This window comes from Lissotriton vulgaris, chromosome 5 (genome assembly GCF_964263255.1).
Source record: "Lissotriton vulgaris chromosome 5, aLisVul1.2, whole genome shotgun sequence".
Classification (NCBI taxonomy): Eukaryota; Metazoa; Chordata; class Amphibia; order Caudata; family Salamandridae; genus Lissotriton; species Lissotriton vulgaris.
Genome location: NC_141693.1, coordinates 1,180,524,615 through 1,180,551,729, shown reverse-complemented (window position 1 = coordinate 1,180,551,729; position 27,115 = coordinate 1,180,524,615). Strand labels below are relative to the sequence as shown.

General features: G+C 43.6%; 1 protein-coding gene across 1 annotated transcript in view; it reads right to left on the bottom strand.

Moving 5' to 3' along the window:
• The window catches only part of BTBD16 (BTB domain containing 16), an 887,756-nt gene that overhangs the window by 190,401 nt on the left and 670,240 nt on the right, over window positions 1-27,115 (bottom strand). The window contains exons 14-15 of the mRNA XM_086920301.1: window positions 18,286-18,363; window positions 16,656-16,754 (exon numbers count right to left, since the gene is read on the bottom strand). Coding sequence (XP_086776427.1) covers window positions 16,656-16,754; window positions 18,286-18,363 — 177 coding nt within the window. The remainder of the gene's footprint in view (window positions 1-16,655; window positions 16,755-18,285; window positions 18,364-27,115) is intronic.

Below are 27,115 nucleotides of genomic sequence, written 5' to 3'. Positions count from 1 at the left end.
CAACATATTTATGTCACATGATATTTTGGCATCAATATTTGTTTCATTGACCATATTTAGCATGTACACATTTTGAAAATGTCCCTTTTCTCATGAAAAGAGTAGTTACAGAACTATTTGTCATTTTCTCTACTCCAGCACAAAGGGACCACAAATCTAATTGCAAAATGAGGAGCTTATTTATGAGCCCCTTGTTACACTTTTACCCTGCTGTTGCGTCACTATTTGTGAGGCTGCAACTGCATAAATAATGTGCCATGTTGCACCATATTTACAAAGTGACGCATTTAAGCAGCTGAGTCAGTTTATAAAGCCCTGCACCACATTATACCTGCGTCAGGTATAATGTATGTAGGGTGGGTGTTCCCCGCAAAAAGCCTTGTAGAAGTGGCACAGTAAAATCTATCGGATTTCACTGCGCCACGTCTAGGACGCTACTGCGTTACAACCTTACGCCTGCCTCACAGCAGGCATAAGGGTGACGCAGTGCAATGGGAATTGGCTTTCCCCCATGCATTGCTGGAATTGCATCATGCTTACGACACAACTCCAGAAATGCAAGGGTTTTGCGCCAACAGATATGTCAGGATTCCTGACATATGTCATTCCTTGCAATATGGTGCGCAGTACAATAAATGCGGCACATCCATCATGTCGCAAGGAGGGCGCACTGAAAAGTGTTGCATCACTGCTTTCAAGCAGCGATGCAACACTTTTCATAAATGAAGCCCTTGGTGTTTAAGACTGGATGTATAAAATGCCCACTGCTAAAAACACGTTTTCAACTGTGTGAAGGACTCCTATCTTTACCATGGGCACATTTTAAGGTTTCTTTTCTCATAAAAACAGTTATTGCATGACTATCAAATTGTCCTTCTCTATTTCTGAACAAAGGATTCACCGGCTCCTTTTAGGAAGTCTAGTTTTAGACCCCACACACCGAAGTGCAACATTTGGGATCACTCCTCAAAATTATTTTTGTTAACATTGTGAAAGATTCCGATATTTAGGCACATTCTGAGGTTTTTATTCCCATGAAAAAGAGAGCTGTAAGTCAGCCAAAATGGCTTTCGCTTCTCTTGCATTTTGAGCATACCAGCTCAGTTCAGTGATACAATTTGTAACATTCTTGTATATGTTTTGCCCTTCAAATAAGAAGACCATCACTGCAGAGATAGGCTCTTATAGCTGACACCGGCACTTTTGAGAATGTATAAGCCTTCTTTAAGAATTTCTATTTTACACTCCAAATATGAACGGCTGAACAAATAGATCTTTCAACTTTGTGAAAGTTTCCCATGTTTCATCTGAGCACATTTTGAGAATGTGTCTTCCAAAAAAGGTGTGATGTACCACTGCCAACTTGATTTTTTTCTACTCTTGCACAAAAAAAAAAAAAAAAAATATATATATATATATATATATATATATATATATATATATATATATATAACGCTCCAACTCCTCCTCGTATATGAAGAAGACAACAGCACTCGAGGGTTACTTTCAAGCATGCAGGTTTATTTCTCGCAAGCACTCTCCACAAACGCGTTTCGGTGTGCTGCCTTCGTCAGTGTGGTAACAACAGTTTACATTTTTAGATGGATTAAATAAGACATTTTCGCTTTCTTGTCATAACCATAGAAATAGACAGAGGACAACCCCACTGTGGTCGCTGTGGGCGCCATCTTAGAATGTCAATATGTACAACCTAAAGATCATTACAGGTTATGCAATAGAGCCCATAGATGGGCAAATCCATACAGGAAGTGGGAATACACAAAAATTATAATGTTTATGACATAAACAGAATAAAATAAAGCCGTGGATCGGCTAAGGTCCTCTATCTAATATGTCAGGTAATAGTCCACCTATTTCTGCAGGCACATATCATCTTATGTTACCGAATGAATCGCAAAACTGTACAACTCCATAGCTGAATATAGATTCATCAACATTGTTATGTAAATAAGATTATAAAATCCTTGGGACACAACATTATTCAAATCCTTTGCATAAGTGGGTTCTAGGCGAAGGAACAAATTTCAGTGTAATTGATCCGGGTCCATTCAACATAGTATAGGGCCCTGATCTAATGAGCGTACGGATTATGCGAAGATGGTAAGCCAGATTATATGTGCTTGAAAAACAATTACATATTTCGTTATAAAACAAACAAACAAGTACTTCAGCATGCGTCACATTCAACATCTCATTACAGCTACATTGAAGACCCTGTATACATTGTCTGATCACCTAGAATTCTTACTACAATACTCCTCTGATGTTTCTTACAGATGGGGAAGTATTTCACACTTTATATGACCTACACGGTACTTCATGATCCTATTTTCCCAGGTGGAACGCCATCTCCTCCCCCGCATTTAAGCCCCTGGGGTGCTTCGTAGAGAGATCTATGATGAACCTAGATTCAAGTCTACGGAGTCGTCTCAGGCGATCTCCGCCCCTCACGTTAGGGGGTATGGTATCTAGACCGTAATATTGTAGCAATTTACGGTCTCGTCCATGAACCTCCGCGAAGTGGCGGGCCACTGGGTAGCTGGGGTCTGCTTTGTCGATGGCTCTCAAGTGTTCCATAACCCTCAGTTTTCCAAAAGAAAGAATTGGGTCGCACTCCATCAATCGTTATCAAAGTTCCAAGTGATTTATTTCCACAAGTCTCCAAACATTCTAACCATTCTGGTTAGAATGTTTGGGTTCCAAGTGATTTATTTCCACAAGTCTCCAAACATTCTAACCATTCTGGTTAGAATGTTTGGAGACTTGTGGAAATAAATCACTTGGAACTTTGATAATGGTTGATGGAGTGCGACCCAATTCTTTCTTTTGGAATGGTGTTTGGAAATTGAAGGCGGCGTGCTCAGCCGTGGGGTAACGTACTACTAAAAGCAGCGCCTGGACCGCGCAAAGAGGAGCAAGAAGTGGATGGATATATATACAGTATTTTGGATTCTCACCTAATTAATCTCATGGCGTGTCAGCGTGGTACTAATGAATACTGGTACCATCGTCATGGTGATTTAAAATGTATGCTGAGGAACTTAGGAACTCCGACATGGTTCCTCACTCTGAGCTGTGCCGAGTATGGCTGGGAAGACTTACTTGAATTTCTACGAGAGGCAAATGGAAACATTGAAAACATTGAATTCAAGACACCCGGAGAACTGTGCTCTTTGGATTCAGTGAATGTATGCAGGTACTTCAATCATAGTTTGAAGCTATGATGTCTTTCATCACAAATAAGAAGAATCCACCTCTTGGAGAGGTGTTGGATTTCTTCTGGAGAAAGGAGTACCAAGCAAGAGGTGCTCCTCATATACATATGTTGCTGTGGATCAAGGATGCACCTAAATTTGGAACAGATCCGGATGACTTAGTGATGAATTTCATAGAACAGTATTCTACGTGTGCTGTTCCAAACGCAACGGAGAAGAAAAGCCTAAGAGAACAAGTTCTACGTTTCCAAAGCCATCGTTGTGGAAAGTACTGTCGTCGTAAATTCAGAAACAAGGACAAGTTCTACACCAAATGTCGTTTCAACTTTCCACGACCGGTGATTTCTAAAGGAAGAGTGAACAGTTTGATGTCTTCTCTGCGACATAATGTGACGAGGAAATCACCCAAAAATACATACAATTTGAAAAGGAACGAAGAGTCCAAGTACATCGACGACTACAACCCAGTGATTTTGTCCATGTGGAATGCTAACATGGATATACAGTTTGTGGCTGACAACTGTATGGCTGTGGCTCGGTATGTGACATCTTACATCACCAAAAAAGAAAAGACAGAATTGAAGGATATGTGGGAGGACATTTCCCATGAAAAGAGCCTCAGTAAGAAGTTGTACAGTTTCAGTCTGAAGATGTTGTCGCATCGAGAAATTGGAGCTTACGAATGTTCTGACCGGTTGTCTTCAGCAAGTCTTTATTCTAAATCCAGGAGTATCGTTTGGGCGAGTCTTGGTCTTGCTGCAACGCGTAATCGAGTTCTGAAACCTGTGCGGGAAATTGAGTATTTGGCGGAAAAGGAGCCAAACAGTACCGACATTTTGAAGACCAACATGTTGGATACATATTATCCAAATCGAAGCACTCACCTCGAGAATGTTTGTTTGTATGAGGTTCTACAAAATTACATATTCAAAAGGAACTTCAAAGAAGATATTGAGAAAGGAGTGTATGCTGTAATTGGAAGTGAGGGATGTCTGGTGAAGCAAAGAAAATGCCACTTGGTAAATCATCGAAAATTGAGTGGCGAATCTCCAGAAAAAAAGGAGTTTTTCTATTTAGCACTTTTGCAACTGTTCAAGCCTTGGCGTGCAGAAGAGGAACTGCTTGGAGATTTCCTCTGTTACGAAGACTCTTTCACTGCCGCCAAGGAGACCATAGAATGTCCTGCTTTTCCCAAATATCAAGAAATGTTGACTTTGGAAATTGAGCAGGAAGCAACGATTGCAGCCGAGATTGCCAGAGACAGTTCTCAGGACAGTCAGAGTTCTGTTTCATTGAGTCAGGATCCACTAGGAGGACCTATTATCGAAAATGAAGCTGCCACTGCTATGAATGAAGTGGAAAGAGCCATGGCACATGCTCAGGAGGATGCGGTTAACTTAGAAGACTTGGAAAAACAACTCAACGTTGAGCAGAGGAAAATATATGACGAAGTTACCAAGCAAATTGATCATGGATTAAGTCATGAGAAGAAAGAGTGCTCATGTACGTCGTTGAAGCCTGTCCGACTGTACGTGAGTGGAGAAGCGGGAACTGGAAAAAGTTTCCTTATTAAAGCAATTTCTTGTTATTTGCAGGAAAGGACTGAGTCATCGCTGTCTTGTGTTGTTACCGCTCCTACTGGACTGGCAGCACATAACATTAAAGGTATTACTTTGCATCGTCTACTGATGCTGCCAGTGGAGCATGACAACAAATTACAATACCACAAGTTATCTGGGGATGCTTGTTGTGAAGTTTCAAGAGTCTTGAGGAAAATGAAACTTCTTATCATTGGCGAAGTAAGCATGGTTTCCAATGTCATGCTTGCCTTTGTGCATTTGAGAATGCAAGAAGTTCTTAAAACTGAGTATGATGTGTTATTTGGTGGCAAACACATCATTGTTTTCGGAGATCTTCTACAGCTGACACCAGTAAAAGGACAACCTGTGTTCAAAATACTCACGCATGAAGATACCAGGAAGTGCCTAGGGAGCATTGGCAACGTCTATATATGGTTAAACTTCAATTATGCTGAACTGCATGAAAATATGCGTCAGGCAAAGGATGAAGATTACAAGAATATTCTACAAGATATTAGAATTGGAAAAGTGACCGAGCATGGAAAAAAAGCATTACATGCACGATTACTGTCAAATTTATATCCAGAACAAGACGTTGTGCCTGAGAATATTTTTCAGAAAATTACTGAGAAGAAATCCGGAATATGTTTGATGCCAACTCTTGCGGAATGTGCCATCTTCAACAACAAAATGTTGAATTTAGAAAAGCAAGAGATTGTGAACCTTGAAGCTATTGACAGAATAGAGCATATGGGATCAACAATTATTTTGTCTGAGAATTTGAAATCAAAATTGGATTCATTAGAGAAGACTATTTCTAAAACAGTGGGTTTTGAAAAGACTTTGAATGTGTGTTTAAATTGCCGAATCCTTTTGAGAAGGAATTTACATGTTGAAAGAGGTCTGGTAAATGGATCAATGGGTAATGTTGTTGATTTTGAGAAATACAAAAGTAGAGATGGAATTGAATTTTTAAAAATTAAATTTGATGGCATTGAGGAAGTACAGCTAATTGGTCGTTGTTCTGCAAGGTTTTTGCTTGTTAAAGACTTATATGTTCGCCGTAAACAGTTTCCTGTTTGCTTGGCATATGCGGTGACAATCCATAAATCGCAAGGTTTAAGTGTAGATAGTGCATTGGTGAATATTGGAAGTTCTGTGTTCAAGGAAGGTATGGCATATGTGGCTTTGTCACGAGTTAGATCTTTATCAGGATTGTACTTGATTGACTGTGATGTCATAAACATTTGTGCAGATCTAGATTGTGTTAAGGAATACAATAGGTTAAGAAGAGAGTATACGCCACATTTGCCTCAATATCCTTTGTTTGAGAAACGTGTGGTAGGCCGGAAACGAAGAAATATCAGTAATAGTAGGGAGGTTGTAGCAAAAAGCCCAAAAGTCGATGAACCGAAAATTGTAAGCAGAAAGAAAATGGATTCTGTTGAAGATGTTGTCGGTTTCCAATTTGAAAACAGTTCTGGTGTCAACTGCTATGCTAATGTAGTGGTCAATGTTGTCTTTTCACTAGAGACTTTAAAAGAACAGATTGTGATCAATTCTGAGCAAAGTTTATGCTGTTTGTTGAATTCTGTGTTAGAGAAATGTAGCACTGATAGAACAAAAGTAGAAAGTGTGTCTGAAGTTCGTTATCTGTTAGACGAATGTTCAGGTCAAACAGACTTCTCTGAAAATATTCAGCAGGATTGTCAGGAGTTTTTAATGTATATGCTTGATGTATTGCAAGATGAGGGTGTAGATGTAGATCACCTGTTTGGGCTTTCTTATCAATGGCAGCATGACTGCGAGAACTGTAGGGCATCAAGTACTACTAGTGTAGACTCAGAAAGATTTATATATTTAACTTTGCCAGACAGTAAATCAGTGTCCTTTAATAAGCTAGTAAAAGCAGCTGATCACAACATGGAGTGTAGCCAATGTAAATCTGAAATGATGTCAACATTATTTATACGAAGATATGGCCAGTATGTCATTTTAATGATCCAACGATGTAGGCCTGATGGATCAAAATTGACAACTTTAATAAAAAATGTTGTTGCTTCGCAGTTGTCAATATCAGGAAGGACTTTTGTAACTGCAGCAATTATCTATCATGATGGTCCTTCAACAACATCTGGACATTACACAGCTTATTTAAAGTCTAGAAACGGCTGGTCATTCTGCAACGATTCTGTTGTAACTTTCAAAAAAAAATTGCCGTATGACCTTAAAAATTCTTACCTGGTGTTTTTAAAACCAAAATTTTAAGGAAAGAATCTCGGGATTTGCTCTGAGGAATTGCAAGAGGTTCATGGAGTAGAGGGAATGTAAGTCTGCAATGCTGTCTAGATTATTGGTCCAAAACTTTTAATTATAATGTCATTTTAAAAATCCAACTATATAAACCTGAGGCAAGTAAGTCTGCTTCATAGTAAGCAGTATCAGTGTCATAGGAAAAGTAGAACATGAGTGAGCAAGAAGGGTAAGATATTAGTAGTCCAGGATTGTGAAAGTAATCTTAAATGTTTTCTTTCTGAAAGTTGCGAAAATAGAAAATTACGGGATTTGATTACAAGAATTCCAAGAGTTGTAAATCGCTCCAACATGATTTGGCCATGTGGAAACATGTGGTAGAATGTGAGAAGTCTTTTATCGTATGTAACATATTTTTCAAAACGATGGAGGTTTTCTTTCAGAAAGTGGCGGGCTGAAAATATTAATAGCACAACAGAGTGTACGCTGTTCATAGGACATCCTTCGACGTTATGGAAAGTAAGTTAATTTTAAGGAGTTTTGAATTCAGATTTCTTATGTTGTATGGGTTTTTTAAACACAATCATTTTGATTGTGGTTTTTTTTTCCCCGCTGTTACATGATGAATACCTTCAAGTCACTGATTTAAGTGAAATTTGATACATTCTGACAACAGCAAAAATAAACCATTTAACATGTATAATTAATGCTCTACTTTTTGTACTTATGATATACATTTAGAAATGTGAGGTAGACATGGTGAAACTGATGCTTCTGTAAATATCAAAGTTAATGCATACACTGCTGCACTTCTGGGTACTGTTTCATATGCTGGACTACATCTGCACTATGAGATTCCTAAGCAAAGGCAACACAGGTGATGTGATTGTGAAATGAGCAAAAGAAACTCCACGTTTTTCAATTACATTACTTGTGTTTTCTAAGTTTACGAATGACATTGTGCAGATGAAGTTTAGGTCTGTCTATGGACACAGAAGAGGTCTGGCCGTTGTTCAAGAGTGAAGTGGACATGTTTTACTTCAATGGTAGGCCTTCACATGTATTATCTCCTCTGTATTCTTCAACAAGCATAAATTTGATATGCAACCCTGAGTAGGTCTCACCTTAAACAAACTTTTGGAGAGGCCACACCTTATCGTCATCCTGAATCAATCATTTAATCTATCACATTTAACTTCTATTAGTTCTACTGCTTCATTTGTTTAATCCTTACTTTCCTGCCTTTGCTACTTCCCTCATTCCTTTCTCTATTACTTAATTATTCTACTCCTTCCACTATTTTTCTCAGTCCCTCTCTTCTCATACTTCTTCACTCTTGTTCACTCACTCTGTCTCTATTAATGTCACTGTTTCTGATTGATCACAATTTTTTTTTTTAAAAAAGAACAGTAAGTATAAGGGAAGGAAACAGACAGTTATGTTACAAGAAAGACAGCTATAGGGAGTAAAGAAAAGATACTGTTACTCGCAATCCACTGCTGATGATGTCATTAACCATGTCATGAATGATGTAATATGTGACATCATCAGCAGTGGATTGCGGGTAACAGTATCTTTTGTTTACTCCCTATAGCTGTCTTTCTTTTAACATAACTGTCTGTTTCCTTCCCTTATATTTACTGTTCTTTTTAAAAAAAAATTTTTTTTTGATTCGCTCCCGGTTCGCGTACCGGAGTGCGAACCGGGAAGCGAACTAAAAGAAATAGAGGTTGGCAGAGTTCCAAATATTCTACCAATTTTTTTATAATGGGGAGGTAGTTCTGAAAAGAACTTTTTTGTTTGTTTTTGTTGTTTTAAATTTTTTAAATTATTTTTCAGAACATTTTTTTAATTTTTTTGTATTTTCTGAACATTTTGATATTTTTTTGGTTTTTTTGGGGGAGAGGGGAAACGAAAACGATTCATTGTAAAGGGCTCAACAGGAGCAACAAAAAAAAGAAGAATTTATTGTTTGGGGCGTTTCGGGCAAATATGATTATCAATAGCTTTGATAATTAGAGTAATGCTACTTTCTCTGTAGCAAATGAATTGATTACAGCGCACGCACACTTGTTTCACTTCCCCAAACTTCATTTGTATGTTTGGGACCATCTCCCTCGCCTCTGGTCCCGTCACTTCCTGCACAACCGATCTTCTGGCCATCGAAGGGGGATTTTCTTGCTCGTCTCGTAACTGGGCAGCACTATAGTTGTTAGGATGCCACCTACTCATATGCCGATGCATAGTGTAAGTGTCGTAACTGTATTTTTTATCAGTCCCCCTGGACAGTCTATCATTACATATACGGCAAAACACGTAGCGTGCATTTACTTTCTTTTGGCCCTCAGGAAATTAAAAAAATTGCCAAATATAATTCTCCTTCCGATGATACCTCCTGGGCTCCTCTGGCAAAAACAGTGTCTCTTCCTGCTCTTCCTCCTCTTCCTGTTCTTCCTCTTCTTCTTGAATAATAACTTCAGCAGGTGGTCCTCTCTTGCTTGGATGTGGTGGAGGTGGTGGGGAAGAACCAGCTGAAGCTACTAAAGAAGCCATTGCTCAATGTTAATAAAGGGTCTTTCTCTCACCAAGATGAAAGTCAGAGTGAGGAAAGAAGGAGGGGTTTTCATCATTTGGGAAAAGCAAAAGTTCTAAACCAATCAAAAGTGTTAATTTTAGATCACATGACCTAGTATTACATCATTATGAAACCAAAAGTGAAATGAACCAATGAAAAGTGTTATTACCGAGTCACATGACCTGCTGTGTTTACGTTTCGCGCTTTGCGCCGCGTTCCTGCCCGCTTCCGTGTACGCTAACTTGGCGCGTCACATGACGTATTACGCGTCAACGCAAAACGTCATGCTAATGCAACAGTTACGCAAACGGAACGTTTACCGGTTCGCGGACCGAGTCGCGGCTCCAAATTGAGCTAACGGGAAGCTAACCGGTTCGCGGACTGGGAGCAAAACAAAAAAATAAATAAAAAAAAAATTGTATCAAAAACATGTAAAATATATTTTAAGATTTAAAGAATAATACATTTTACAGCTACAGATGTTAGCTTTTAAAAAACCAATGAAATTCACTGAAAAAACCATAGGTTATAGACCATATATAGTTAGGAATTAGCATTTACAAAACCTTGAAAATTCACTGAAAAAAACATGGGTTATAGAACATATATAGTTAGGGATTAGCATTTACAAAACCTTATTTTACTCACACAAAACCATTGAAATTTCATATATAGTTAGTTGCACTAACTATATATCGCGCACCCGCAATCCACTGCTGATCATGTCACATATTACATCATTCATGACATGGTCAGTGACATCACTGATGTCATCACTGATGACATCACTGATGACATCTCAAATGTTCATTTTAATTTATTGTTTGCTTCATACTTACCGTTTTCTCCCTGGTGATATTATATTTGATGCTCCCCTCATTTTTTCACACATTGTCTTTTTCCCTGTCAAACATATTCTGTTGCTCTTACAGGGGGTCCATGTTATTTACGCCTAATTATAGAAATGCTCCAGTCCCCACAGAGATAGTGTGTTATCATAGAGATGTTCAAATCCCCACAAAGATAGTGTTTTATTACAGTGTTATCCAAGTCCCCACAAAGATAGTGTGTTATTATAGCGATGTTTAAGTCACCACAGAGATAGTGCATGAAGGTAATTGTGTTTAAGTCCTCATTAAAATAGGACCCGATTCACAAAGGTAAACATAGACAAAAAGTCTAACTGTACTACTTTTCAGTATTCACAAAGGTAAATTTTGACCAAAAGTCTAACTGTACTACTTTTCAAAATTCACAAAACCCCATAAAGAGAATGTGAAGCTGATGATGTTCAAGTCGAAGCAAACAAAAGGAGATGATGGACGGAGTGGTGAAACCTTTCAGTCACTCAGCCCCAGGTACAAATCTGGGTTGAATCCATCATCGTTCTTTAGCTAACTTCGCCACCCCAGATCAGCCCCAGTTATATGCAAATCAGTCTTGGCCCTATGCCTCATGGGAACAGTCCAGCCCGAACTGCCAAGCCAGGTCTTCCCTGGACCGAAAACATGCATCCTGGTACCGGTTCTGGGATAACACTCCCTCATCAGCCAAGCTCGCTTGAATCCAGTGGCAAAATGAGCAAGGGACCCATGTCTGGGTCCCAATGTAGGGGGAACAAAACCAACAAAGAGATGAAGGACTGAGTGCTGAAACTTTTCAGTCACTCCCCCCCAGTCACAGATCTGGGTTGAATCCATCATCGTCTTTAGCTCACTTTTCAACGCCAGTTGAGACCCTGCTATATGCAAATCAGTCTTGACCCTGTGCCTCATGGCCCCCCTGGTGCTTTAAGTTGAAACAGAGCTTGTGTTTAGTTACTTGAATGCTCAAGTCCCCACAGAGATAGTATGTTTTTATAGTGATGTTCAAGTCTCCACAAAGACAGTGTTTTATTATAGTTTTTTAAGCCCATACAAATACAGAGTGTTATTATAGTGATGTTTAAGTCCCCACAGAGATAGTGCACAAAGAGGATTGTGTTTAAGTCCTCATTAAAATTGGGCCCGATTCACAATGATAAACTTAAACAATTTAACTTTTGAGTAGGGAGTTTTTCTGGTATGTAAAGCAGTCCTTTTTTGATTTTTGTTTTCATGTAACTGTATTGAAGTCTTGATGATAGGTGAGCACATCTTGACTTAATAAGGATGATTTTTAATTGGTTGTACATGTCTTTCAGATTGTGTATGTGGCATCCTGAAGAAGGCGTTCTTGTGAAAACGCCGAAACGCGCGTCGAAGAGGACTAAGATTGTCCGCCACTGTTTTATGAATTAATGGTGTCATTGTTTATATTTGATTGAAATTTTAGATTTTATGAATTAATGGTGTCATTGTTTGTATTACATTAATTGTTTAGAATTCGCTATATGTTGCATTTTGATTTTATTATGTGTTAAGAATTTTAATGTTTTTAGCTTGAGTATAATTACTTAATAAACATAACATTTTGTACATTTTAATTTATTGTTTGCTTCATACTTACCGTTTTCTCCCTGGTGATATTATATTTGATGCTCCCCTCATTTTTTCACACATTGGCATTTCTATAATTACACACAACCTCTGTGTGGACTTGAACATCATTAGCTTCACACCCTTTATAATGGGTTCCAAGTGTTAAATGTACACACTATTTCACTATTTCAGTATCTCTGTGGGGACGTCTATTTTGATAAAAATGTAAGCAGCTACTCAAGCTATGGATTCCACTGGACCACTTTCCTTTGTTCCATATGTTAATATCTTTATGTGTTAGGTCCCTTATCTCCTAAGATTTTAAGCACTTATAAATAGGTTATAAATAGGTTAAATGCAGCTTTAAGTGTCTTTAATTAAGCATGATATGATATTTTCTGGCACATTAACATAATGAAAAGAGATGAAGGGAAAGACACAGTGCTCTACACCCCCCTCTCTCTACACCCCCCTCTCTCTACACCCTCCTCTCTCTACACCCCCTCTCTCTACACCCCCTCTCTCTACACCCCTCTCTCTCTACACCCCTCTCTCTCTACACCCCTCTTTCTCTACACCCCTCTCTCTCTACACCCCTCTCTCTCTACACCCCTCTTTCTCTACACCCCTCTCTTTACACCCCTCTCTCTACATCCCTCTCTCTACACCTCTCTCTCTACACCCCGCTCTCTCCACACCCCTCTCTCTCTACAACCCTCTGTCTACACCCCCTCTCTACACCCCTCTCTCTCTACACCCCTCTCTCTCTACACCCCTCTCTCTACACCCCTCTCTCTACATCCCTCTCTCTACACCTCTCTCTACACCTCTCTCTACACCCTGCTCTCTCCACACCCCTCTCTCTCTACAACCCTCTCTCACTACACCCCTCTCTCTACATCCCTCTCTCTGCATCCCTCTCTCTATACCCCCCTCTCTACACCCCTCTCTCTACACCCCTCTCTCTCTACACCCCTCTCTCTCCACACCTCTCTCTCCATTCCCCTCTCTCTCCACACCCCTCTCTCTCTACACCCCTCTCTCTCTCTACACGCCTCTCTCTGTCTACACCCCTCTCTGTCTACACCCCCTCTCTCTACACCCCTCTCTCTCTACACCCCTCTCTCTCTACACCCCTCTTTCTCTACACCCCTCTCTCTCTACATCTCTTGCTACACCTCTATTTATCTATCACCCTCACTATCTATCGCCCTCACTCTATCGCCCTCACTCTATCGCCCTCACTCTATCGCCCTCACTCTATCGCCCTCACTCTATCTATCGCATCACCACAGCATCACTCAGGGGCCCCACAACATCACTCAGGGGCCGCACAACATCACTCAGGGGCCCCACAACATCACTCAGGGGCCCCACAACATCACACCGAGGCACCACAACATCACACCGGGGCACCACAACATCACACCGGGGCACCACAACATCACACCGGGGCACCACAACATCACACAGGGGCACCACAACATCACACAGGGGCACCACAACATCACACAGGGGCACCACAACATCACTCAGGGGCACCACAACATCACTCAGTGGCACCACAACATCACTATGCGCTACTACAGCATCACTGAACGCTACAGCATCACTTGTTGCCACCACAACATCACTCAGTGCCACCACAGCATCAATCTGTCCACAGCATCAATCAACGCCACAGCATCACTCAGCACCACTCAACGCCACAGCACCACTCAACGCCCTGCACCACTCAATGCTACAGCACCACTCAATGCCACAGCACCACTCAATGTCACAACACCACTCAACGTTACAGCATCACTCAACACCACAGCATCACTCAGTGCCACATAATCACTCAGCACCACTGAATGCCACAGCACCCCTCAATGCCACAGCACCCCTCAATGCCACAGCACCCCTCAACGCCACAGCACCCCTCAATGCCACAGCACCACTCAACGCCACAGTACCACAGCAGCACTCAACACCACAGCACCACTCAATGCCACAACTCCACTTAATGTCACAACTCCACTCAACGTCACAACTCCACTCAACGCCACAACTACACTCAACGCCACAACTACACTCAATGCCACAGCACCGCTGAATGCCACAGCACTGCTCAACACCACAGCACCACTCAATGCCACAGCATCACTCAACGCCACAGCATCACTCAACGCCGCAGCATCACTCAACGCCACAGCATCACTTAATGCCACAGCATCACTCAATGCCACAGCACCACTCAATGCCACAGCACCACTCAACGCCACAGCATCACTCAATGCCACAGCAGCACCACAGAATGCCATAGCACCCCTCAACGCCACAGTGCCACTCAATGCCACAGCATCACTAAATGCCACAGCATCACTCAACGCAACAGCATCACTCAATGCCACAGCATCACTCAACGCCACAGCATCACTCAATGCCACAGCATCACTCAACGCGACAGCCTCACTCAACGCGACAGCCTCACTCAACGCGACAGCCTCACTCAACGCGACAGCATCACTCAACGCCACAGCATCACTCAACGCCACAGCATCACTCAATGCCACAGCATCACTCAACGCCACAGCATCACGTAGCACCACTCAATGCCACAGCACCACTGAATGCTACAGCATCACTCAGCATCACAGAATCACTCCGCACCACTGAATGCCATAGCACCCCTCAACGCCACAGTGACACTCAACGCCACAGCATCACTCAGTGCCACAGCATCACTCAACGCCACAGCATCACTCAATGCCACAGCATCACTCATCGTCACAGCATCACTCAACGTCACAGCATCACTCAACGTCACAGCATTACTCAATGCCATAGCACCTCTCAACGCCACAGCGACACTCAACGCCACAGCATCACTCAATGCCGCAGCATCACTCAATGCCACAGCATCACTCAATGCCACAGCATCACTCAACGCCACAGCATCACTCATCGTCACAGCATCACTCATCGTCACAGCATCACTCAACTTCACAGCATTACTCAATGCCACAGCATCACTCAACGCCACAGCATCACTCAGCACCACTCAACGCCACAGCACCACTGAATGCCACAGCATCACTCAGCACCACTGAAGGCCACAGCATCACTCTGTGCAACCATTCAACAACAACTGGTTCTAATATGTTCTCTCAATGTTTCAAGCTTTATTACAAATGTCATAAAAAGGTGTTAATATTTCACTGCTGTTCTTGGATTTTCATCACAATAACATACACTGAACATAATCTTCCCAAAAGTTATTTACAAAAGTTTAAGCTATTGCCATTATAAATTACAATAACTTTTATTTAAGTATTAATTATAAAAAAAAATAAAAGCCATTGTTATTTGTGATATTAATACATCTAAGTCATGTAAATACAACAAATATTGCATTACAAATGCTATAGGTGTCATATTTGCGGAAGTTTAAACTATTGGCATTGTATATGACAAAGCTATTAATTTCGCTATTTTCAAAACCAACATATAAATAAAATATTTGTCATTTACAATACCAATAGCTCAAAATTTCCTAATGCGAGACCTATTGCATTGCAAATGCTTGTTTTAAATGCATCCTGTTTTCCTTAAAGGAAAACGGGATGCATTTAAAAAAAATAAAATGGAAATGGAACGTTTTTTGTTTCATTTTTTAAGGGCAGGTAGTGGTCCCTGGGACCACTGCCAGCTTTAAAAAAATGTTTGGGCACCCATTCACAAAGGGGAAGGGGTCGCAAAACATTCTTACATAGGATTCAGAGTCGCTATTAGGAAGGGACGCCCTTTCAATGCCCCTTCCTAATAGCGAGTCGCTAACCCTATTTTGCGAGTCCCTATTTCATTACCAACTCGCAAATAGGGTTGGTACATTGTGCTACCGTTTTTTGCGGTTGCAAAAGGCCCCTCTGTGACAGCAAAAAATGGTGGTACATCTGGCCCTATGACTGCAAAAAAATAATAATAATAAAAATAATCAATTGCACTGGAAACAACCTTTGCCAAGGCCAGACCTACGGTCTTTGCCAATGCTAGTTGAATGTGGCATGTCTTTCTTCTATGGAAAGTTCAATTTAAGAAGTGATTCATGCAGTTCCCATTTTGTGCTGGTGTTGGCAGAGCCACTGAAACTCATTTTTGGGGCCTGGCACTTTTTTGTCATCAATAGAATTTGATTCAGAGCAAGAGAAAGAAAGGGGAAAGGGGAGAAAGAAGGCCGAAGAAAAAGATTGGAAAATAGTGATAAAGGTAGACACAGTAGGGATGAAAAATAACCTGGCAGAATGCGCTATAGAGACAGGAAGAGTAGGGTAGTAGGAGAAAGAGGCACAAAGTGGAATCATAAGAGGCAGTCCTAATATTCAGCAGCATTGGTGGGGGCTCCTAAGAAAAACTTAGGGTCTCTGCACTTATTTTCCTACGAATTAAGTACTGGCTACATGTAAAAGCGCAATTGGGACATGCTCGCTCCAGTGCTTAAAAGGTCACCTTGGGAGTTGTGTGCCTGGCACTGAGTTTTAAAATTGTATAAAACAGTTCCAAGTCTCACCTGCATATAAAAGCTGTAGATCGATTCTTCGTGTTGGACAGCTTTCAGCTGAAAGTAGAATCCATATCGGGAAATGATTTCTCCAAAATATGGTCGGTCCTGGGAGCATCAGTGAAGGAGGCGCAGCAGTGACGGAGGATGCCCAAACATAGAATACAACACAGCATGAAGAGATGTCAAAAGAAGAAGAATATTTCTAAAATACAGCGAATATTCCTAATTTAGTGCATAATTAATTAAGCTGAGCTTCTTATTCACGGTAAGCATGCTATAGTAGAGTTGCCGTAGGCCGCAATGCAAGCAGGGAAAATGGCCATGGCTAGTCAGGGAGCGAAATGAACACAAGAAATTTGCACTACCTGATTCTGAGTTGGTGGATTTTTCACACCCATTTTTTCCAGGTGTCGGAGAATCAGTCCCAATTTTTGAGATGGTAATACTCATTGGAGACATCACTAGGCCTGGGCAGTAAATTCCATACCGCTCACGCAATTTGGGTAATTTCGCATTCCGCGGATAACGTAGAATTGGCAAAAATTCCACGAGCCACGTCTTCGCTGAATTTTTTGCTTGTTCGCGCTTTCAAAATGCGTGTTCGCAAGATATTTTTCCCTGAGCACGCAAACAGCGTTTTCGAACAGGTAACAAGCATCGCGAACAGGCGGAACAAGCAATTCTGCGTGTTCGCGGAACTTTTGCATGCTCGCAGAGATTTTTGACCATTTTGCTGAGCTTTGCGTAGCGCGACTACTCAAATTCCGCCCACCCCTAGAAATCACATGAGGCTTTGACAGCAGCACCAGCCAAGTCTCATTCCCTGTTTTGTTTTTCCTGCCAGAAATGACCTTCCACTTCTCTCCTCTAATCCTCTGCCCACCTACTCAGAGTAGGTGAACTGAAAATTCTGTGTGGTTTTACAAATGGAAAATCAGTCCCACTTGGTAATTTTCATTCCATAGGCTTTACCTCATAATTTGACAGTATTGGGATGAAGTAACTGTAAACTGGCATGCAAATTTACTGTTCACCCAGTACCATCCAACTCTTATTCAGATCAAGGACTTGTTGGGTGCAGCGGGTCCCAAAAACCCTAGGCCAAAGTGCCACTAAATCTGCTGCAATAATAATACCTTCACCCCTGGAGGGAAAACCGCTCCATTAATATTTTCTCACCCATCCTGAGTATATAATCTACTTTCCAAAAAACAAAGGGTGTTGGCAAACACACAGATTCTACTGACATGCGGCTCGCTGTAGTAACCTACTGAGGCTGAAAAATCTAAACGTGGGGTGAGATAGCCAAAGTCTTAAACTATTGTACTGGGAAATAACAATGTGGCAAACAACAGTAATGTGTTCTATTCACACGCAGCTGTACCAAGTAGGTAAGGATGTGCCTACGTATTTGACACTACAAGGCTGCAATTGACGACCCAGGTGTTTTATCACTGATGCAGTGTGCACTTCCCCTGGGGAATTTATGCTGAACCTTCCCCAAAGCCCCTTGTCCCTTGTTTGTGAATCAATTGCACCTTTTAGGAAACAGTATACTGTTGCAAATAAATCAGTACTGGGTACAGGCAAGACTGTAGAACTTGATTGTGTTTTTTCATTTTGTTTTAGTACATACCTCCTCAACCATTAGACCAAACCTCACTGCCTGCGTGATGAAATCCGTCTGCAAAGGCATGTCCCCGCCATTCTGGAGCTGAAACAAAAGACAAAAGAAGCCTCTTTTCCCAAAACTGTCTCTTGTACTGTGCAGCAGCGACGTTTCAAGCAATATAGCAAATGAAAACTGAAAAGCTGTTAATTAACCACAAGAAGAAAGAACTAGAAGTAAGGGAGAGGAAACTAGCCACATGAGGAACGGGTATATATATATATATATATATATATATATATATATATATATATATATATATATATATATATATATATATATATATAAATATCCTACTGGCGGTCGCCAGTAGGTATTTATAGTTAGGACCTAGTTACCAGAGGAAATTCCGAACATTCTATTGGGAATAACTTTGGCGCCGATTGAGGGATCTGTCTGTAATTTTCCTTAAATTTGCCTCGCTGCGCTCCGCTCCTTTCCTGAAAGTTTCGGGGGGATTCGTCAATCGGGTCCCAAAACGTGTTTTCCCCATGTTAATTTCCATAGGGACATTCTGACAAGGCTACGGCTGAACGGAATTACACCAGATTTGGCAAAATGGTAGGGACTGGTATGCAGCAGTGCCTTTTGTATGTTTGGTGTAAATCCCTCCAGTAGTTTTTGAGAAAATTGAATGTGAAATTGAGTCCAATGCAATTTTCCATAGGACCTTTAGACACAGCTACAGCCCGAACGGCTGAATGGAATTACTGCAAACTTGGCAAAATGGTAGAGCCTGGTATGCAGAAGTGCCTTTTGTATATTTGGTGAAAATCCCTTCAGTAATTGTTGAGAAAATCGACTTTTTTCAAATTATATATCTATAAGCGGGACACGGTGCGCGCACGGGCGTGCACCGTTCTTGCACGTGTGCGGCCCTTAGCGTGCGCGAGCTGCATGCTGATTGGCTGCCTATGTCTGTCAACACTCCAAAACAGAAATTGTTGGCAGCTATCTTGTGCCTAGGTAGACTGAGGAAGAGGAAAGCAGAAAAACAAATGTGTAGAACTCAAAAAGAGGGCAGGGTAGAAGTACCCTGACCCCTAGGCCTACCCAATTTTTTTTTGGGGGGGAAAAATCGCAGGGTCCGCGATTTAAAATAAAAAATATATATATGTTTAAAAAAAATGTTTTTGGGGCCTGGGGGTCCTTGTGGGACCCCCTGAGCAGGCCTAGGGGGTCAGGGTGCTTCTACCCTGTCCCCTGTGCATGTTTTGCACCTTTGTTTCACTGCTTTCTTGTGCCTTGGTTCTACCGAGGCACAAGATGGCTGCCAACACTTCCTGGTTTGGAGTGTTGACAGACAGTGGCAGCCAATCAGCATGCCTTTCACAGGAAAGCAGCATGCTCATTGGCTGTCAACACTTCTAACCAGGAAGTGTTGGCATTCATCTTGTGCTAGGTAGACCGAGGCACAAAAGAAGCAGAAAAACAAACATGTAGAACGCAAAAAGGGGGCAGGGTAGAAACACCCTGACCACCTTTGGCTGCTCAGGTGGTCCCAGAAGGATATTTACATATTTATATGTTATCCGCTAATAGAATTAGCATTTAAAAAACCTTGCAAATTCACTTAAAAAACCATAGGTTCCAGGTCATATATAGTTAGGAGTTAGCATTTAAAAAAACCTTTGAAATTCACTGAAAAAACCATAGGTTTCAGGCCTTATATAGTTAGGAATTAGCATTGAAAAAACCATTGAAATTGCTCCTATATAGTTAGTTGTACTAACTATATTTCGCACACCCGCAATCCACTGCTGATGATGTCACATATTACATCATTCATGACATGGTCAGTGACATCATTCATGACATCTCAAATGACATCAATGATGACATCACTGATGACATCATCCACGGGACAATCACATACACCTTTTCATACACTAGTAAAATCTTTCATCACTCTTTGTAAAATACAGAGTATCATATTTGAATCTATATATATATATATATATATATATATATATATATATACTACTATTATAAAGAGAGAACTGTGTCATTTGAGCCAGGTAAACAAAAGAAATACACCACCAATCGCAACACCCAATACAGCGTTGGAAAGGGGAGGTCCAGGAGATGGACATAGGCTATATAAAAATTTTAAAAAACGTAATAAAAACATTTACCATAAAAAAAGTAGTCCCTTGAAAGTAGCGCCGGCCGCGAGGTGCGTCATGACATCAGGAGCGAGGGGTGGAGCGGCGTACGCTGACGTCCGATCATTGATTGCAAAGAGCGGAGACTGGATGACTGGTGAGACATGATTGGAGCAACCGACGCTGACGTCCGAGCATTGATTGCAAAGAGCGGAGACTGGTGCACTGGTGAGACGTGATTGGAGCAACCGAGAGGCGAAGAAAGGGGGACCCAATAAACGAGAGACGTGTGGCGAGTAGCAGAGAGGGTCAGGAAAGGGGTCACCCACTTGTGTGAAAGTCACAAGGCAACAGCGCTAGGAAGGGGGCGGAGTGACGTGATGCTGAGGCGGCCAGGGAGCAGGTATTGAGGTACAAAGACCGAGCGCACGGGAAGGGGTGCAGTGACAAGGTGTAGTAGATGCCGCGTGGGAAGGGAACAGGTGACAAGGTGTAGTAGATGCCGTGTGGGAAGGGGTGCTGTGACAAGGTGTACTAGATGCCGCGTGGGAAGGGAACAGGTATGATGTATACAGCCAGCTGGAGCGCAAGGGATATGGCAGAAGGCTTGAGAGGGCTGGTATGTGTAGAGAGAACCAAATAGCGGCTTTTGCAGTACGATCATCCTTCAGCACAGTCAGAAAGTCAGTGAGCAAACTAACAAGAGTGGATATGATGCAGATGTGTCTACAGAAGTCGAATGAATGCTGCACTAGCATCTAAAAAGGTGACCAGGAGGTGGAAAAGTGGGCTCTTATGCAAACCCAAAACATGGTCTGAAAAATACACCCAGACCCTAACCGATCCCTTTTTCTACGTGCAGGCGGGGGCTCTGAAGCCTAATTACTCCTGGACAACGTCGGGATGGGCTGCTAGTATATATATATATATATATATATCTCGAAAACAAGAAGAAGCAAGACTGCCGTCCCGGATCCCCAGGAAAGCAGGCAACTCCACGAATCCAGTATTCAGGCAAGAGTTTTATTAAGCAACGCTTAACAGAGAAAGAAAACTGACGCGTTTCGGGCGGGATGCCCTTGATCACAGTCCTATATATATATATATATATATATATATATATATATATATATATATATATATAAATATGTATATATATCCACATAATGCAGAAACCCAATTGAATGGAGCCACAGGGAGTTAAAAATAAGCTTGTTCTTTACTTCTGGCAACTTGCTAACAGGCACCCTCACCAGCAACACAAGTCCAAACGCCAGATGCGTTTCGGGAGATTAAATCCCTTCCTCAGGGGCGTTGTCCCTTGAGGGAAATGGAAGCACCTTTCTCCGCGCACACCTTTATTAACACACCTGCCTCAGTGGGCGCAGTCATTTGCATGGCCTTCTGGGATGTGTAGTGCCGCCTTGTTATCCCAAGTGGGTGCGCACACCTTTATTAACACCAAACGCCAGACACGGGGAGAAATGTGCTTCCATTTCCCTTCCCTCAGGAGCAATCTTCTTAACAACCCGCCCATTTCTCCAGCTCCTTCCTACAGGTAAGTATTGGGGGGCCCCTTGGTGACTTCCAATTTCTCGTTATTTCAAGTTTAGCAAGGATAAATTCCAAGTCATGAGAGTTATTTGTGACTTTTGTCTTGAATGTATGGGGAAACCACCCCAAGAGGCCGTGGCCCGAGGATTAAGGAATTTCCCTCTCAATGACTGCCCCGGCTAAATTAAAGAAGCCAAATAAAGATGGAGGGGCTACAGCACTTCAACCCCTTCCATTGGAGGATTCGCAGTCAATAAGGCCGAACATGTCCAGTACTTTGAATTCAACTGCTCCAGAAGATTTTTATGTTAAAACTTTTGATGCTATGTGGGGTAGATTGGAAAATTTGATTACATCGTCTTTGTACCCAATTCTGCACAGGTTGGCTAAAATAGAGTACAGATTGATTGCCTTTGATTTAAACATTATGCAGAACGGTGGGGGCTTGGAGGAACGGAACACATTGTCCGTGGTTAGTGGGCCTCGTATTGCGTACCTGGAAATCCCCACCTCCCTAATTCCCTTACAGTAGGGCAAATACCTGTTACTTCAAGTGTGACAGGAAGGAATGTAGATGCTGTAGATATAGATAACATCGACAGAGTAAATGGCACCGTTGATGCCTGTGGCCAGGGAAGAGGGATAAGTGGCCCAAATGTGAGGCTTAGGGGTGTGGTCTCGCCTGGTTCACCACAAGGGGCTCGGGCTAAGACACTGCATAAGATGCCGAGGGACAAGGTTAATATGGAGGTCCCAGTGGGCGACCAGGTTTTACATCTCCCCCAGCAGCAGACCCATTGGTAGTGGTTTTATGGAATGTCCCACCCCTTCGAGAGGGCCAGATAGAAAACACCGATCAATTAATGGCTAAAACCATGCATTGGCTCTCTAATCAACTGAAGAATACGGGGGTGGTGGGTCCGGATATTTGGGAGGATATGATAATGGCTAGACAATGTCCTTGGATTGGGCAATCAAGGAAAGCAGGAGGAGGAGATTGCATAGTTGCAAATTTTAACAACAAGCGCGCTGTGGGATTTCTCTTGAATTGCCTGGGGAGTACTAATTTAGATTGTAGTTCCAATAAAATTGATCTCTTACCACTGGTTTTTTTTATAGACCACATTTAATCCAGAATAGTTGGCCTAGACTGTTGTGATTGACTACACTCTATAAGTTCAATACCTTTGGCGAGTTCCATCACTCAGCGATTAGTGTCCTTAGTGACTATCCCGCCCACGCAGTTGGATATTCTAGAGGCTGTGGGGGGAGTTCGAGTAAAGACAGTATAGTGACACACAAGAGTAGGCCTTTTTCCAGAGGGTGAGTTAAACTCCGTGAGTCGGCCACAGTCAGATTGCTTACAGATAATGACATGGAATGTGGCAGGGGCTAGGAACAAACTACAGGATGCGAACTGGTGTAAAACTTTTGAGCACTGTGATTTGGTTTTAATACAGGAGACATGGCTTATGGATGCTTTCTTTGTAAATGGTTTCAAGACTATTGCAACCAATGCAATCCCTTCACAAGCAGGTAGGGCTAGCGGTGGTTTAGCAGTGTAATAGTGGCAACGGTCTAGTTGCCCTACGCACCTCACGCACTCCTACATCCGCTGGCCAGGCGTGGCCAGTGGGGATCAATAAAAGGAGGACGGGCGCTCGGGCACGTCACTTCCAACACAACTATCTGTGTCCGCCTCGTCACTGCTGCAGCTGCGCACCCTGCCCCTGCGCACCAAGCTGAGCCCCTACAGGCCTGAGGGGCCCGATAGAGCAGGGTACAACATTGGCGACGAGCGGAGGGGGCCCAACCCTTGCCCGTACACCGACTGCCTGTCCGGAGCACTCTGCTCCCTTCCGCGGTGCCGACCGCGTGTGTGCCGGTGGCACCAACTGCCTGACCCTGTGGCACCATCTACGCACCCTGTGGCCACCCAGCTGTCTCTCCACCCTTGCCTGGGCCCTGGTGCCGTCCCTGCTGCCATCCGGGGGACGCGGCAAGAAACCCTGCAGAGCCGGCCCACTCATGCGACTGCCTGCCGATGCTCACGCATCTCGCGTGCGTCGCGGACCGGCACGTCGCCCTGCTGATGCTCATGCATTGCGCGTGAGGCGCGGAAAATGCCCTCCTAATACTCACGCATTGCGCGTGAGTGGTGGAAACGGCTGGGAGTGTGTCCTGCTGCGCCCTGGAGGAAGATTCACGACATCCCTGGATTGGGAGAGACCCCTGCCAAGACTCTGGTACACTGAGACCACTGGAGGCCTGCTGATTTCACAACGGAGACGAGGTGAGCCGCGCAACTGCCACGCGGCATCATAGAACCGGCGCAATGAGGGAAGTCAAGTAGCGAGGGACACACAGTCGACCTCACACTGGTACACCATCGCCATGGGGGACGAAGATGCGTCAGCCGCTACCATCAACATTCCATTTCAACATGCTGCTTCAGGGGTGCTGCCACCGTTCAGTGAGGCACATGACCCGTCCACTGCGTCACCGAGGTGGAAGGTATGGCTCGAAAGACTAGAAAACTACTTCATAGTCACAAGGAAAACGGACAAAGCAGTTAAAAGGTCGCTCCTACTACACTACGCGGGGGATGAAATCTTCAGACTGTTTAAGCACTTGCCTAACACGGGGGCGGTGGATGATTACGACGCGGCGGTTGCCGCCCTCAACGGCCATTTTGACCCCCAACTGAATGTAGACTTCGAAGTGTTCAAACTGGGACAGGCACGCCAGAGGGAAGGTGAGACGATGGACCAGTTCCATGCCCGCGTCCGGGAGTTAGCCAGCTCCACCGACGAAGACCAACCAAAGGCCATAAAGAGGCAGATCATTCAGGGATGTCGAGACAAGCCGCTGAGAGGGGCGATCCTGCGCAAACCAGGGATCTCCTTGGAAGACATCCTCATTCTGGCAAGGTCTCACAAACTGTCCAATGTCAGAGCCACTGCCACGGAACAGGCGCTACACAAACCCCAGATCAAAACGGAAACCATCAAGGTTGAAAGGGCAGACGTGGCATGATCTCAACCACGTGGAGCACCACAGAGAAAATTCCGAAGAGACCCAGATCATCGGAGAGACTCGCCCCGAGCGCGATGTGGGTACTGCGGGCACGAGCCCCATGCAGCCAAGGACTGTCCAGCTCAAGGGAAATCATGTGCTAATTGCGGAATCCCCAACCACTTCGCGTCAGTGTGCCGCAGAAGGAACACCTCAAGAAATTCTAAGAAGTCACGGACACCGACCAAAGCTGTTCGTCAACTGTCGTTGGCCAAACCATCACCGGCGAAAGCCGAGAGACACCTGCCTACGGTGTATGACGACTCGGAGTCCGAAGACGAAGAGGCCTACATTGTCTCATTTGCACGTGAACTCAAGCGACGACGGCGGCCACAACCAACGTGTGTCGTGCTGATGGCGGGAAATGAAGTCAAGGCCATCATTGACACGGGTGCCACCGTCAACGTAATGGGCCTGCAGCAGTTCAACAAACTACGCCCGCGGCCCCTGGTGGTGCCGTCCAAGACAAGGATATTTGCCTACGGAGCAGACACACCCTTACCCCTTAAGGGCAAGATCACGATACCAATTCAGGCTGATGAATCCGAAGTGATGGCGACAGTCCACATAATTAATCGAGAGGCCGACACGCTGTTAAGCAGCCACACTGCTGAAGACTTGAAGCTCATAGCCTTCGCCAACCGCATCAGATCACATCAAGTGGAGGAACTATTCCCCGAACTATTTTGAGGCCTGGGCTGCATAAAATGTGAACCGATCAAACTGCATATTGATAAATCTGTCGCTCCCACTGCCCTGCGTCACTGCAGAATACCATTCCACCTACGACCCCTGGTGGAGAAAGAACTGGAGAAACTCGAGAGCATGGGTGTCATAGAGAAAGTCACGGGGCCCACCCCATGGGTATAACCAACGGTTATAGTAGAGAAACCTAAGCAACCTGGCGAGATTCGCCTATGCATCAACATGCGGCTCCCAAATGCAGCGATCTGGAGGGAGCGACATCTACCCCCCACCATGGATGACATCGTGGCTGACGTAAACGGATTGAGATGGTTCTCGAAAATAGACTTAAACGCTGGATACCATCAGTTACCATTAGCGGAAGAAAGCCGTTTCATTACCACCTTCAGCACTCATCTGGGCCTCCGACGCTATAAGAGTTTAAACTTTGGCATATCCTCGGCAGCCGAGGTGTTCCAAAACACCATCAGGGAACTCCTGTCTGGACTGCCGGGGGTTATAAATGTCAGCGATGACATTTTGATACATTCCGCCACCATGTCAGAACACCACAAACAGCTGCGGGATGTCCTAAAGAGACTGAGTACCTACGGAGCGACACTCCACAAAGAAAAGTGTCAATTCTTCTAGCCCTCTATAGAGTTCTTCGGTTACGTCTTTAACCAGGACGGCATCCAGATAGATCCGAGGAAGTCTAAGGCCATCAAGGACGCTCTAGCACCAAAATCCCCGACGGAAGTAAGGAGTTTCCTCGGCATGGCCACCTACTGTGGCCGGTTCATACCGGGTTTGGCCACTCGGAGCAAGCCGCTACGAGCCCTGACCAAAGCGGACGCCACATGGCAGTGGGGCCCGAAAGAAGATGAAGCGTTCCAGGGAATTAAAGACGCCCTCTTGGAGAAGGCCACCCTGTCATACTTTGACCCCACAAAACGTACAGAAGTGATCGTTGACGCCAGCCCGGTGGGCCTGGGTGCTGTCTTAACCCAAGAACATGAACCCGGCCAGTGGACAGCATTCGCTTTTGCCAGCAAGGCCCTAACCCCAACTGAAACCAGGTATGCCCAGATCGAAAGGGAGGCTCTCGCCATTAAGTGGGCTTGCGGTCATTTTCACTTGTACTTAAAAGGACACTCCTTTGTCATGGTTACTGACAACCAACCACTGGTGTCCCTCTTTAAAGGAACTGCCCCACACCCACAACCTCGCATTGAACGGTGGGTAATCCAGCTACAGTCATACGAGATGGAAGTAGTATACCGTCCAGGGGCCAAGAATCCTGCGGACTACCTGTCACGTCACCCACCCCAACAGGAACCGGAATCAGTGGACGACGACTGTGAGGAATTCGCACAGTG